Source organism: Eriocheir sinensis, chromosome 17, assembly GCF_024679095.1.
Source record: "Eriocheir sinensis breed Jianghai 21 chromosome 17, ASM2467909v1, whole genome shotgun sequence".
NCBI lineage: Eukaryota > Metazoa > Arthropoda > Malacostraca > Decapoda > Varunidae > Eriocheir > Eriocheir sinensis.
This window is the reverse complement of record NC_066525.1, coordinates 1,995,001-2,009,979: the sequence shown is the minus strand read 5'-3', so window position 1 is coordinate 2,009,979 and position 14,979 is coordinate 1,995,001. Positions and strand designations below refer to the sequence as shown.

Genomic DNA, 14,979 nt, shown 5'->3' with positions numbered 1-14,979 from the left:
GAGAAGGAAATAGAAGGGAAGAAAGGAAAAGGGGAAGAAAGGAAGGAGAGAGGAAGAAAAAGAAAAAGAAGGGAAGGAAGGAAGGAAGGAAACAGAAGGGAAGGAACGAAGGAAGGAAGGAGAAAGGGGAGAAAGAAAGGAAACAAGGGAAGGAAGGAAAGGAGAGAGAGAGGGAGAGAAGGCAAAAAAGGAAGACGGAATTATTAAAAGAAGGAAGAAAGGAAAAACAAAGAAAAAAAGGAAGAAAAAGATATGAATGAAAAGTACTTAGAAATGAAAAGACAAAAGACAGGAAAGAAGGAATGAAGGCCAAGAAGAGGAAGAGGAGGAGGAGGAGGAGGAGGAGGAGGAGGAAGTTATGGGTCAGTCCGTTACAGGTCTTTCGTGTCAACTGTAACGGACGGCTCTTCCTCCTCCTCCTCCTCCTCCTTCTCCTCCTCCTCCTCCTCCTCCTTCATGTTTTCACGCTTTTTCACTATTTCTCTTGTTTTATCGGTCACCTATTTCTCTTCCTCCTCCTCCTCCTCCTCCTCCTCTTCTTCTTCTTCCACTTCTTCGTATTATTATTATTATTATTATTATTTTTTGTTCTTTTTTTTCTTCCTTCTTTTTTGTTATTATTATTATTATTATTATTATTATTATTATTATTATTATTATTGTGACCTTATTTTTTTTTATTTATTTATTTCAGGTATATTGGAGAGCGCCCCCCCTGCCCCCCCCCCCCCCCATCGCACCTGTGTTTCCCTCCTCCTTCAGGTGAGAACTCTTCCTCCTCCTCCTCCTCCTCCTTCTCCTCCTCCTCTTCGAGACAATGGTAAGTTAGGAAGCCCATATATATTACGTACCCTCTCCTCCTCCTCCTCCTCCTCCTCCTCTTCTCTTCCTTCTCCTTCTTCTTTCCTTCTTCATTCTTCCATATACTTCTCTTCCTTCTCTTCCTCTTTCTTATGTCCTCTTCCTTCCCTATCCTCCTCCTCCACTATTTCCTCTTCCTTCTCTTCCTTCCCTATTCTTATCCCTCTCCACCTCCCTCGCCTCCTCTGTGTGTGTGTGTGTGTGTGTGTGTGTGTGTGTGTGTGTGTGTGTGTGTGTGTGTTATCAGGTAATCGCTTAATTTGCTCACCTGTCAGACTAATTAAGTCCTCCACACGTTTTATCTCCGTCTGTATGTATGTATGTACGTGTGTACGTGTGTATGTATGTATGTATGTATGTATGTATATCTGTATCTGTCTGTCTATCTATCTATCTTGAGAGAGAGAGAGAGAGAGAGAGAGAGAGAGAGAGAGAGAGAGAGAGAGAGAGAGAGAGAGAGAGAGAGAGAGAGAGAGAGAGAGAGAGAGAGAGAGAGAGAGAGAGAGAGAGAGAGAGAGAGAGAGAGAGAGAGAGAGAGAACAACAATAAAAAGAAACAAAGAAGAACATGAGAAGAAGAAGGAGAAAGAAAAGAAGGAAGAAGAAAATATAAGCTCTAGAAATAAGAGAAAAAAAGGAGGAAGAAGAACAAGGAGGAGAGGAGTAGACGAACAAGAGGAAGAGGAAGAAGAGGAGAAGGAGGAGGATTTAACCCGGTAGCTGCGACGGGCCAAATTTGTGGCTTTACATTGTACCAGCGACGGGCCAAGTTTGTGGCTTTACCGTGTACCAGCGACGGGCCAAATTTGGGGCTTTACCGTGTACCAGCGACGGGCCAAATTTGTGGCTTTAACGTGTACCAGCGACGGGCCAAATTTGGGGCTTTACCGTGTACCAGCGACGGGCCAAATTTGTGGCTTTACATTGTACCAGCGACGGGCCAAATTTGTGGCTTTACCGTGTACCAGCGACGGGCCAAATTTGTGGCTTTACCGTGTACCAGCGACGGGGCAAATTTGTGGCTTTACCGTGTACCAGCGACGGGCCAAATTTGGGGCTTTACCGTGTACCAGCGACGGGCCAAATTTCTGCCATGATATAAACCCCCAAAATAGATGATGCATAAACTGATCACAAATGCGTTGATATATATTATGAAATGGTTTGCGTGAGTGATGATTTTTTTCTCATTGTTCTCGCTTAGAGGGACCATTAAGAAACATGATCCCCGCTGCTACCGAAGAAGAACAACAAGAAGAGCAGACGAACAAGAGGAAGAAGAAGAGGAGAAGGAGGATTTAAGAAGAAGAACAGGAGGAAGTGAGAGAGGAAAATGAATTGGAGGAAACGGAGGAGGAGGAGGAAAAGAGGAAGCACAGAAGGAGGAGGAGGAGGATTAAAGAAGAAGAATAGGAGGAAATGAGAGAGAAAAATGAACTGGAGGAAACGGAGGAGGAGAAGAGCATAAGGAGGAGGAGGAAAGAGGAAGAACAGAAGGAGGAGGAGGAGGAGGAGGAGGATTAAAGAAGAAGAATAGGAGGAAATGAGAGAGAAAAATGAACTGGAGGAAACGGAGGAGGAGAAGAGCATAAGGAGGAGGAGGAAAAGAGGAAGAACAGAAGGAGGAGGAGGAGGAGGAGGAGGAGGAGGATTAAAGAAGAAGAACAGGAGGAAGTGAGAGAGGAAAATGAATTGGAGAAGAGCATAAGGAGGAGGAGGAAAAGAGGAAGAACAGGAGGAGGACGAGTAGGAGGAGGAGGAGGATTAAAGAAGAAGAACAGGAGGAAGTGAGAGAGAAAAATGATTAGGAGGAAACGGAGGAGAAGAAGAGCATAAGGAGGAGGAGGAAAGAGGAAGAACAGAAGGAGGAGGAGTGGTCAAGTCTTTTCTCTTGACCTTCGCGTGGCCAGATTTCTTTCCTCCACTCGAAGAAGGATGTGCCGGATAAGGTATTCTCTCTCTCTCTCTCTCTCTCTCTCTCTCTCTCTCTCTCGTGTGTTGCTTCTTATGGTTATGTGAATGTTTGGAGGAGGAGGAGGAGGAGGAGGAGGAACAAGTTCGCTTCCGGTGGCCGGCATATTTGTGTGTGTGTGTGTGTGTGTGTGTGTGCAACTCGCCCCAGGCTGTGTACACGTTTGTAGGAAGAAGCTGGGCCGCCCTGGAGTTACGTACACACACACACACACACACACACAGACACACACCTATTGTTTTATTTTTATTTTTTTATTTGTATGTAAGTAATTTTATAAGATTCTTCCTCCTTTTTTTTCCTTTCCCTCCCTCCTTCCTCTTCTTTCCTCCCTTCTTCCTCTTCTTCTCTTTTTCTCTTCTCTTGTATCTCCCTTTTCTCTCTCCCTCCATCCTTGTCTCTCTCCTTTCCTCCCTTCTCTCTCTCTCTCTCTCTCTCTCTCTCTCTCTCTCTCTCTCTCTCTCTCTCTCTCTCCTCTTCTTTTCCTTCTCTCCCTCCTCTTTATCCCTCCTCTTTCCTCCCTTCTTCCCTATCTTCTTTCCTCCCTCTCCTCTTATCTCTCCCTTTTTATCTTCTCCCTACGAGCTTAACACACACACACACACACACACTCACTCACACACACACACACCTCGCTTGGCCCTTTAAGCAAAACAAAAAAAACAAAAAAAACATATATATAGAACTTTTGTTGACATGCTTTCTTTTTGTGTTTGCTGGTCAAGTGTGTGTGTGTGTGTGTGTGTGTGTGTGTGTGTGTGTGTGTGTTTCCCCCGAGGCGTGAGACACCCTCAGGGGAAGAGAAATATAGGTGAAGTCCAGCATGCGGTCAGTTGTGTGTGTGTGTGTGTGTGTGTGTGTGTGTGTGTGTTTATCCTGTTCAAATGTCGGTCAGTAACACCCATTGATAAGGTATGCATGAAGTACCCCCTCCCCCCTAACCCCCTCCACCCCCCCCACACACCCACACCCACACAGAACAAGTTTAAGACACGTATATTAGGACTGAGCAGGACATATACACGAATTGTACACGTTTCTCGTCTTCTCCTGTTCTCCTTTTGGTATATTTTCTATTCCTGTTTATCACAAGTTCTCCCTCGTGTTCCTGCTCTCTCTCTCTCTCTCTCTCTCTCTCTCTCTCTCATTTGTCATGGGTCTCGGTATGCTCTGTTAAGTTTTCATAGATAGTATATTTGATTTATTTACATATTTTCAATAATTTTGTGCTTATAACAAGAGACGAGGATTGATTAGGTTACCAGTTTGAAGAGTAATGGAAGAGAACGAGGAATGAAAGGAGGGAAGAGAAGGGATAGAAGGGAAAGGGAGAGAAGGGAAAAGAGAGTAAGGGAGAGAGGGGAAAGGAAAGGAAGTAAGGAAGAGGAGAGAAAGAGAGGAGGAAAGAGGGCAGAGGAAGGAGAGGTAGAAAAGAAGGAAATTAGGAAGAAGAAGAAGTAGAAGGAGAGAGAAAAAAAGAACGAATAGAAAGATGGAAAATGAGAAGTCGTAGAGAGTATAAGAAAGAAAATAGGAAAAAAAGAAAATAGGAGGAAAGAAATGATAGACAATGAAGAAAAATAATAGAGATGAACAAGAATTAAAGAAGAGATGGATAGATAGATAGATAGACAGAAAAAACGAGAGATAGAAAGAAAATTAATATAGAAAAATGAACAAGAATTAAAGAAGAGAGGGATAGATAGATAGATAGATAGACAGAGAGACAAAGACAGAGAAAAAAACAGAGATAGAAAGAAAAATAATATAGAAAGATGAACAAGAATTAAAGAAAAGAGGGATAGATAGATAGATAGATAGACAGAGAGACAAAGACAGAGAAAAAAACAGAGATAGAAAGAAAAATAATATAGAAAAACGAACAAGAATTAAAGAAGAGAGGGATAGATAGATAGATAAATAGATAGATAGATAGATAGATAGACAGAGAGACAGAGACAGAAAAAAACGAGATCAGTACGTGTAGTTTACTGGACGGAGACGCGAAAAAGAGGAACAAGAGAGAGAGAAATAAGGTTAGATTAGTGGGTCATGCGGACAGCGGTCAGCGAGCCTTACGTGAGGAAGAGGAGGAGGAGGAGGAGGAGGAGGAGGAGGAGGTAGGGAAAAAGAGAAAGGAATGGAGGGGAGGTAAGGAGGAGGGGGGCGATGGAAGGAAGGAAGGGGAAAATAAGGGAGGGAAGGAAGGAGGAGGAGGAGGAGAAAGGAGAGGAAGGAAGAATGGAAAGAGTGGAGGAAGGGAGAGAAAGGAAGGAAGGAAGGAACAGATGAAGGAGGGAAGGAAGAAGAAGATGAATTAGAGAAGGAAGGAAGGAGAAGATGAAGGATGGAAGAAAGGAAGGAAGGAGGGAAAGAAAGAAAGAAAGGAAAGATATGGAAATGGAGGGAAGAAAGGAAGGAAGGGAGGGGAGAATACAAGAATACAAGAAGGAAAGCAAGTAGGAAAGGAGGAAGAGGAGGAGGAAGAGGAGGAGGAGGAGGAGAAAAGTATGTTACAATGGTTGTGATAGGAATGAGTTAAACATTCATTTCCTATTCTGAAGATGACGACACCGCTGGAGAATGGATCATAACACAGGTACCTTCTGCAGCTCAATCTAATCAATTATCCTCTTTGAATAATAACACAGGTACCTTTTTTTTTTTTTACGTCTACGCCTATAGCACCGGTAAGCTTGCTTGAGGGGCCTGGATGGTGTTCGGCCCCAGCCCATCATGGCGCAGGCAAGTGTTTATAGTGGCGCCATCTTCTCCTGGCTCATGCTGCCCCCCGGAACTCCTTGATTCACTTGGACGGTTTCCTCTAGAGTCCGAGTTGATGGATGGTCTTCAGGACAGCATGTGGGTAGTTTTAAGCCACTCGGCGGTGACTGAAAAATCCTAGGTGGTAGCGTGGGGACTCGAACTCGCGTCGTCCATCACGTGGTGAATGTGGGCCCAGCACGCTACCACTCAGCCACCACCGCCTTCCAGCTTAATCTAATCAAAGCTCCTTCTCTTTGGATAATTGCACGGGTACTTTCTGAAGCTCAATCTAATCAATTCTTCTCTTCTCTGCTCTCTGATTCTCTTTTCTTTGTTTCCCCTTTCCTCCTCTTCTTCTTCTTCCTTATAATTCTCCTTCTCTTCTTCTCTTTGTTTTCATGTTTCCTCCTCCCTTTCTTCTCCCTCCTCCTCTTCCTTTGTTTCCTTGTTTCCTCTTCTTTGTTTCTTCTTTCCTCCTCTTCTTCTTCCTTATAATTCTCCTTCTCTTCTTCTTCTCCTCTTTGTTTTCGTGTTTCCTCCTCCCTTCCTTCTCCCTCCTCCTCCTCCTCCTCTGTTTCCTTGTTTGTCCTCCCTTTCTCTCCCCTCTTCCGTCCTCTCTTCCCCTCTTCCTCCTTCTTCTCTCCCTCCTCCTCTTCCTCACGACCCGCCATTGACAAAACTCCGGCGTCCTCCTTTCCCGCGGCGTTCCCTCTCCTCCTCCTCCTCCTCCTCCTCCTCCATCGTCCAGTCGTAGTAGTTTCCCTTACAGCACCAACCCACCGTGGCCGCCGCCCCCCACGCCCCCCGCGCGGGTTGGTCACATCTCTCCCCGTCAGCCCACAGCCCCAGGCGTTAGACCACCGTTAGCCGACTCCCCGCTTGAGTGTTTCCTATTTTTTTTCCTTCTTCCGTCTTCCTCTTCCTTCTTTTCTTCCCTTCTTTCTTTCTGTCTGTCTGTTTGTTTCCTCTTCACCTCCTCTTCGTCTTTTCCCTCTATTCATTCTCTCGATTTTTTATTCCTTCCTTCCTTCCTTCCTTTCTTCCTTCCTTTCTTTCTTTCTTTCTTTCTTCCTTTCTTCCTTCCTTCCTTCATTCATTCATTCATTTCTTCCTTCCTTCCTTCCTTTCTTCCTTCCTTCCTTCCTTCCTTCCTTTCTTTCTTCCTTTCTTTCTTTCTTTCTTCCTTCCTTTCTTCCTTCCTTCCTTCCTTCCTTCCTTCCTCACTTTTTCCTCTTCTCCTCCAAACTCGATTTTTTTTTTCTCTTTCCTTCCTTCTTCCTTCTTTCCTTTTCCATTATTTTTTTTCCTCCCTTTATCCTCCCCCCTTTTCTGTTCTTGAGGGTTATTCTTTATTCTTCCTCTTCCTCCTCTTCTTCCTCTTCCTCTTTCTTTTTTCCTTCTCCTTAATATCTTTTCTCTTTTCTAATAAATTATTCTTCACACATCGTTTTCCTTCTGTTCCTGTTCCTCTTCGCTCTCCTCCTCCTCCTCCTCCTCCTCCTCCTCCTTGACCTCCTCCTCCTCCTCCTCCTCCTCCTTTTGAGTACGTGAGACTGTGTTGTGTTCTTTTGGTGATGTGTAGGAGGAAGAGGAGGAAGAGGAGGAGGAAGAGGAGGAGGAGGAGGAGGAGGAGGAGAAGAAGGAGGTATAAACGCTCCATTCTCATGAACTCCTCCTCCTCTCTCTCTCTCTCTCTCTCTCTCTCTCTCTCTCTCTCTCTCTCTCTCTCTCTCTCTCTCTCTCTCTCTCTCTCTCTCTCTCTCTCTCTCTCTCTCTCTCTCTCTCTCTCTCTGATGTAATTGCATTGTGGACAGATGTGTGTGTGTGTGTGTGTGTGTGTGTGTGTGTGTGTGTGTGTGTGTGTGTGTGTGTGTGTGTGTGCAAAATGAGTTCATTAGGAAGACTTACAAACGTCCTTCAGCCTGACCCTCTTCCTCCTCCTCCTCTTCTTCTTCTTCTTCTTCTTCTTCTTCTTCTATCATTCTATCCTCCTAATTCCTTCCTTTCCTCCTTTCTCACCTCCTTCCCTCATGATTTACTACACTCCTCTTCCTCCTCCTCCTCCTCCTCCTCCTCTTCCTCCTCCTACTTTGCTTGACCCATTTCCTGCTTCTGACCATACCGTATTCAGTCCAGTCAGCCGGGTGGGGGTGGGGGGGGTCGCAGCGAAAGGGGGAGGGAGGGGGAGGGGGAAGGGGCAAAAAGTGGTGTATTTCAGTGGGTGTTGAGTGGGATTGATGTGGTGGAGGAGGAGGGAGGTGGGAAGGGGAGGGTAAGCATAGAGGAGGAGGAGGAGGAGGGAGTAAAGAAGAGAGAAGAGGAAGGAAAGAGAAGAGAAAGCAATATGGGGAAAGAGGAATTGGGTGAAGGTGAAGAAGGAGGAAGGGAGGAGGAAGAAAGGAGGAAGAGGAAAAGAGAAAAGATTAACAGTATGAGGAAAGAGGAAGGAGATGAAGATGAGGAAGAAGGAGGTAGGGAATGGAGGAGGAAGATGAGGAAGAGGAGAAGGGAAAAGATTAACAGTATGAGGAAAGAGGAAGGAGATGAAGGGGAAGAAGGAAGTAGGAAAGGGAGGAGGAAGAGGAAGAGGAGGAAGAAAGGAGGAAGAGGAGAAGAGAAAAGATTAACAGTATGAGGAAAGAGGAAGGAGACGAAGATGAGGAAGAAGGATGTAGGGAATGGAGGAGGAAGAGGAGGAAGGAGATGAAGATGAGGAAGAAGGAGGTAGGGAATGGAGGAGGAAGAGGAGGAAGAGGAGATGTAGGAGAAGGAAGAAGAAGGAGGCGGAGGAGAGATTATGGCTACTTGGTCTTCTTAAAATACATCAACAAACTCAAAACATCAATACAAATTAAAAGAATAACAACAAACACACTAACACAACCAAGGAAACACTTACAACAACTACATCTTCATCCTCTACTTCAACAACGACTAACAACCCAATTCGAGGCGTTAAAACCCTTGACACCTTCATTACGCCACTGATTACGCGGAGGTGTGAGAACTGTAACACGCATATGCCAAGTCAGTAACCAACCCGCGAGAGCCTGTGATTGGTGGAGCCGGTTATGGACAGTGTTGCCATATCACCGTACTCATAACGCTATTTCCCGGCTTCTTACCCCCATAACTATTGCTAAAGAATATCACTAACTAACGATTTTAACGCTAACCACAAATGAATATCGTTATCTATGTGTGTGCGATAGTTATTTGGGTCTGAAGTCGCTAAATACAATGCTCTAAGTCGATTTGGTAACGGCTTTTCACCCCCTAACTATTACAAAAAACTTCACTAACTAAGGATTTTAACACTAACCACAAAGAAATATCGTTATCTATGTGGTCGGGATAGTTATTTGGGTTCAAAGTCACTAAATACTAAGCTCTAAATCGATTTGGTAACGTTGGAACACAACTAAGTAAGGAAGGTTTAAGGTGAGGTTGCTTATGCCAAAACACATCAATAACTACCGACTTTAACGATAACAACAAATCAATATCGTTATCTATGTGGTGGTGATAAGTATTATGATATGAAGTCGCTAATTACGATGTTCTAGCGACGACCTGGTAACGTTAGGAAGGAAGGAAGGCTTGAGGAGAGGTTGCTTATGCCAAAACACATCAATAACTACCGACTTTAACGATAACAACAAATCAATATCGTTATCTATGTGGTGGCGATAACTATTATGATCTGAAGTCGCTAATTACAATGTTCTAGCGACGACCTGGTAACGTTAGGCAGGAAGGAAGGCTTGAGGAAAGGTTGCTTATGCCAAAACACATCAATAACTACCGACTTAACGATAACAACAAATCAATATCATTATCTATGTGGTGGCGATAACTATTATGATCTGAGGTCGCTAATTACAATGTTCTAGCGACGACCTGGTAACGTTAGGAAGGAAGGAAGGCTTGAGGAGAGGTTGCTTATGCCAAAACACATCAATAACTACCGACTTTAACGATAACAACAAATCAATATCGTTATCTATGTGGTGGCGATAAGTATTATGATCTGAAGTCGCTAATTACGATGTTCTAGCGACGACCTGGTAACGTTAGGAAGGAAGGAAGGCTTGAGGAGAGGTTGCTTAAGCCAAAACACATCAATAACTACCGACTTAACGATAACAACAAATCAATATCGTTATCTATGTGGTGGCGATAACTATTATGATCTGAAGTCGCTAATTACAATGTTCTAGCGACGACCTGGTAACGTTAGGAAGGAAGGAAGGCTTGAGGAGAGGTTGCTTAAGCCAAAACACATCAATAACTACCGACTTAACGATAACAACAAATCAATATCGTTATCTATGTGGTGGCGATAACTATTATGATCTGAAGTCGCTAATTACAATGTTCTAGCGACGACCTGGTAACGTTAGGCAGGAAGGAAGGCTTGAGGAGAGGTTGCTTAAGCCAAAACACATCAATAACTACCGACTTTAACGATAACAACAAATCAATATCGTTATCTATGTGGTGGCGATAACTATTATGATCTGAAGTCGCTAATTACAATGTTCTAGCGACGACCTGGTAACGTTAGGCAGGAAGGAAGGCTTGAAGTGACAGGCGCACGGGCGGGAGGGAGTCACTATGAGGCCACTTTGAGCACGCGCGTATAACTCCAGCGGGTCATTGCGTCGAGGGGCGGGGACTAGCAACATGTGCATTGGTTTGAGCTCCGCCAGTCCACCACCACGGCTCAGCGCACTCGAACTCGACGCGGTGTGAGGTGCGGAGTGGCGGTGACGGCGGACGTGAACCTAAGAACATAAGAACAGACTCGAACTTACGAACATAAGAACGAACATAAGGAGTCTGCATGTGATGTGTTATGTGATCCCGTTGAAAAAAGAGACACACAGATAAAACTTGAGCGTGACTTAGCGTGAGTGAGACATTTACCAGAGTGACAGCGCGAGAAATAGACGTTACGAGTGTGTTCTAGCGTGAGAAAGACAATATTAGAGTGATTTAACTTGACAAAGAGACGATATTAGTGTGTTTTAGCGTGAGACAATAATAGCTTGTCTTAGCGTGAGAGAGACAATTCAGGAGTGACTTAGTGTGAAAAAGAGACGATATTAGTGTGTCCTGGCGTGAGAGACATGATTAGCGTGTCTTAGTACGAGAGAGAGACGATTCTAGAGTGACGTAATGTGAGAAAAAGACCTTACAAGTGTGCTTTAGCGTGCTTTAGCGTGTTTTTTTAGCGCAAGGAAAAAGACATTGCAATATAGTGTGACCGAGTCTTTGGAAATAACTCATAAGCTCACACATCACCACGAGCTTCTTCCTCCTTCTGCAAGCCCTAAGGAGTAAGAATACGAGGCTATACTATACACAGCCTTGGACTTGGATGTAGCATATGCCCCTCTCTCTACCTCTATCTTTCGTTCACTTCACCCTCATCGGACCTCAAACTCGCCAAAAAAGAATAAGAAAAGCTAGGCTATTGGGACCACTAAGAATCCTACCCCTAGAAATATTTGACTACATGAACCCCAAAGAGTCCTACCCCAAGAAATCCTAGGGTACAGTAACTAGCCTATTACGACTCTTAATGAATTTCCAAGAGTCCTACACCAAGAAATCCTAGGCTATATGAACCTCCAAGAGTCCTAACCCAAGATATCCTAGGCTATATGAACCTCCAAGAATCCTAGCCCAAGAAATATTAAGCTGCAAGAATCCTATACCAAGAAACATCCCTAAGAATCCTATCCCCAAGAAACACTAAGCTACAGGAACCCCCTAGAGTCCTACACCATGAAATACTAGGCTACAGGAACCACAAAAAGTCCTTCATATTTGTGTGTTTGTCTGTGTGGTGGGACGCTTTACACAAGGGAGCCACCCGATATCCTACGTGTCACCTGACCTCACCCTCTCTCCCTCTCTCTCTCTCTCTCCCATACCTGGCCCTGGCGAGGCACGCGACGCAACACAGGGACGCAGAGCCATTCAGTGCCACGGTAGAGCAAGGACAATGCCACGGCCTACAATGGAAGTGATCCCTTTTGTCACGTACGGCAGTGGTAAGGACGTGTGCTATCTCAAATGGTCCTTGTTACGGTCCTGTGATTCCATGTGACTCCTCTACGCTACGTCACAGGAGTCCCAAGTCGCTGCCGTAGGAATCTCCCGTGAAGAGTCTCCCGCCGTGTGTGTGAGGGTCGAGGGAAAAGCCACATCACAGGAGTCCAAGTCGCTGGCACAGAACTCCCCCGTGAAGAGTCTCCCGCCGTGTGTGTGAGGGTCGAGGGAAAAGCCACATCACAGGAGTCCAAGTCGCTGGCACAGAACTCCCCCGTGAAGAGTCTCCCGCCGTGTGTGTGAGGGTCGAGGGAAAAGCCACATCACAGGAGTCCAAGTCGCTGGCACAGAACTCCCCCGTGAAGAGTCTCCCGCCGTGTGTGTGAGGGTCGAGGGAAAAGCTACGTCACAGGGGTCCCAAGTCGCTGCTGCAGAATTCTCCCGTGAGGCCCAGCCAGCGCGTGAGAGGGGGCGTGAAAAGTGATCAGCCTCATTATCCCGGTGTTGTGTTCCCACCAAACACTTCACGAAACAGGAGACGGAACGCACCAACCAGTCGACCAACCAAACGACGAACACACAAACACACGACGCTCGCCCCGCCGTAAACAAACACTGAAGAGGAACGTTGACTGACCGAAGAAGACCCAAAGAAAAGAAAGGAAGGAGGAAGGGAAGAGAAAGAAGGAGGAAAGAGAGGAAAGGAAGGAAACAAGAAGAGAAAGAAAGAGAAATAAGGAAAAGAGAGAGAAGAAAGGAAAACAGGGAAATAAAAGGAAGAAAAAGAAGTTAAAAAAGGAAGAAAGGAAGGATGGAGCACGCGTACGAGCTCAGACAGTTCTGCGGAGGGGAGTTGAGGCCGCTGGACAGATATTATCAAGCGCACGGTGAGTAGAGAATGAAAACAACTCTTAAACGTTTCTCTGACCCTCTCCTCAACGCCTCAACCCTTCCCTAATACATCAACACACACACCTTTCCATCTATCTATCTATCTTTCTATACACATCCTGATACTACTACTACTACTACTACTACTGATACTAGTACTAATATGCGAAAATAAGAGATAAGGAGGAGAATAGATAGTCACGAAAGAATACTTATTTACACACACACACACACACACACACACACACACACACACACACACACACACACACACACACACACACACTCACACAATGGACAGTTATCGTTTCTTTTTCGGGAACTTGATAAAATTCTGCTCACTCCCTCTATTATTTTTATTATTATTATTATTATTATTATTATTATTATTATTATTATTATTATTATTATTATTATTATTATTATTATTATTGAGATCAGTGAAAGTCTTTTGCCTGTTTGTTATCAAGCATGAACACACACACACACACACACACACACACACACACACACACACACACACACACACACTCGTGATATGCGTGTGTGTGTGTGTGTGTGTGCGTAAATAGATGTTCTCATGTATATTCTTGTGTGGAGAGAGAGAGAGAGAGAGAGAGAGAGAGAGAGAGAGAGAGAGAGAGAGAGAGAGAGAGAGAGAGAGAGAGAGAGATAAACACTTTCTGACTACGGAATGAGACTTGGCATTCAACTCTCTCTCTCTCTCTCTCTCTCTCTCTCTCACTCTCTTATTTTTTCCCATATATTTTTTTTTCCTTTCAAATAACTTTCTACATTTTTTTCTTAGTATTTTTTGTAGTTCTTTTTTTTTGCCAACTTTAAATTCCTCTTCTTCTTCTTCTTCGTCTTCGTCTTCTTCTTCTTCTTCTTCTTCTTCTTCTTCTTCTTCTTCTTCATCTATCTCCTTTTTCTCCTCCTCCTCCTCCTCTCTTCCTCTCTGAAACCCATAGCAGAAGAAAAGGAAAGGAAGGAAAGGAAAGGAAAGAAAGAAGGAGAGAGAGAGAGAGAGAGAGAGAGAGAGAGAGAGAGAGAGAGAGAGAGAGAGAGAGAGAGAGAGAGAGAGAGAGAGAGAGAGAGAGAGAGAAGAGGAAGGGAAGGAAGAAAGGAATATAAGAAAGGAAGATAAAGAAGAAAAATAGGAATGATGTGTGTGTGTGTGTGTGTGTGTGTGTGTGTTTCTGGTGAGGACTGGAATAGGCCGACCTGTTTCTGGCTTTCTTGTTGTTGTCGTTGTTTTGAGAGAGAGAGAGAGAGAGAGAGAGAGAGAGAGAGAGAGAGAGAGAGAGAGAGAGAGAGAGAGAGAGAGAGAGAGAGAGAGATGCAGTATTATCTAACCCTTTTTTTTAAGACTTGCAACTCATTTCTTCCATACTCCTCTTCCTCCTCCTCCTCCTCCTCCTCCTCCTCCTCCTCCTCCTCCTTTCGGTTGCCATGGGGAGGTAATAAGAAGACAACCCACATGTGACCTTCCTTCCTTCCTTTCTTCCTTCCTTTTTTCCTTCCCTTTCTTTCCTCCCTTCTCTCCTTCCTTCCTTCCTTCCCTCCTTCCTTCCTTCCCTTTCCTTCCCTTTCTTCCTTTCTTCTTTCCTTCCTTCCTTCCACTTATTTCCTTCCTTCCTTCTCTCCTTTCTTCTTATGCCACCTACTACTACTACTACTACTACTACTACTGTCTCCTTCTACTACTACTACTACTACTACTACTTTCCCTACAAATAAAGCTTATCTAAATTCGAATCCAAGCTCACTTAACCTTATCTTACTTAATCAACCAAAAATGTGCTTAATCAACCAAGACTGTGCTGGCTGACTGGCTGGTTGCTGGTCACGGTATCGATTCCCACCACATTCACTGCTTCCGCAATACTCTTTCTTTTTTATTGTTTTTTTTTATTTCTGTTTTGTTTTTTATTATTTCTTTCGAGATGTGAAGTGATTTCGTGACGTAATAACAACACTGCGATGACGTTAGCAAATATATGTGATAGAAACGGTCAGCTGAGATAGAGGAAGAAGAAGAAGAAGAAGAAGAAAATGTGTACATCCTTCCTTCCTTCCTTCCTTCATCCCTTCTTTCCTTCTCGGTTTCCTTCCTTTCCTCCTTTTTTCTCTTCTTCCTTCCTTCCTTCCCTTCCCTTCCCTTCCCTTCCCTTCTATCCATCCTTCCTTTAGATAACATAGATAGATAGACAGAGAGAGAGAGAGAGAGAGAGAGAGAGAGAGAGAGAGAGAGAGAGAGAGAGAGAGAGAGAGAGAGAGAAACCAAACATGCGATACAAAACAAGAAGAAACTAAAGATAAAGAGAGGAAGAAGATAGGAGATGATAACAGCAGGACAGACAGACAGACATTGACAGCAAGGCAAAGATAAGGATGATAGAGATGATAGGGAAGAAGATAAGGGAGAGG

At 44.4% G+C, this 14,979-nt stretch overlaps 1 protein-coding gene across 3 annotated transcripts in view; it reads left to right on the top strand.

Annotated features, from left to right (window-relative positions):
- The window catches only part of LOC126999734 (myelin regulatory factor-like protein), a 70,369-nt gene that overhangs the window by 20,021 nt on the left and 35,369 nt on the right, over nucleotides 1-14,979 (top strand). For 2 of the 3 annotated variants that reach the window (XM_050862571.1, XM_050862569.1), the window contains exon 1: nucleotides 12,319-12,545. The exons of the other annotated variant lie outside the window; for it this stretch is intronic. In XM_050862571.1, coding sequence (XP_050718528.1) covers nucleotides 12,470-12,545 — 76 coding nt within the window. In that variant the 5' untranslated portion in view covers nucleotides 12,319-12,469. Of the gene's footprint in view, nucleotides 1-12,318; nucleotides 12,546-14,979 lie in introns of those variants that run through there. 3 annotated transcript variants of the gene reach the window in all.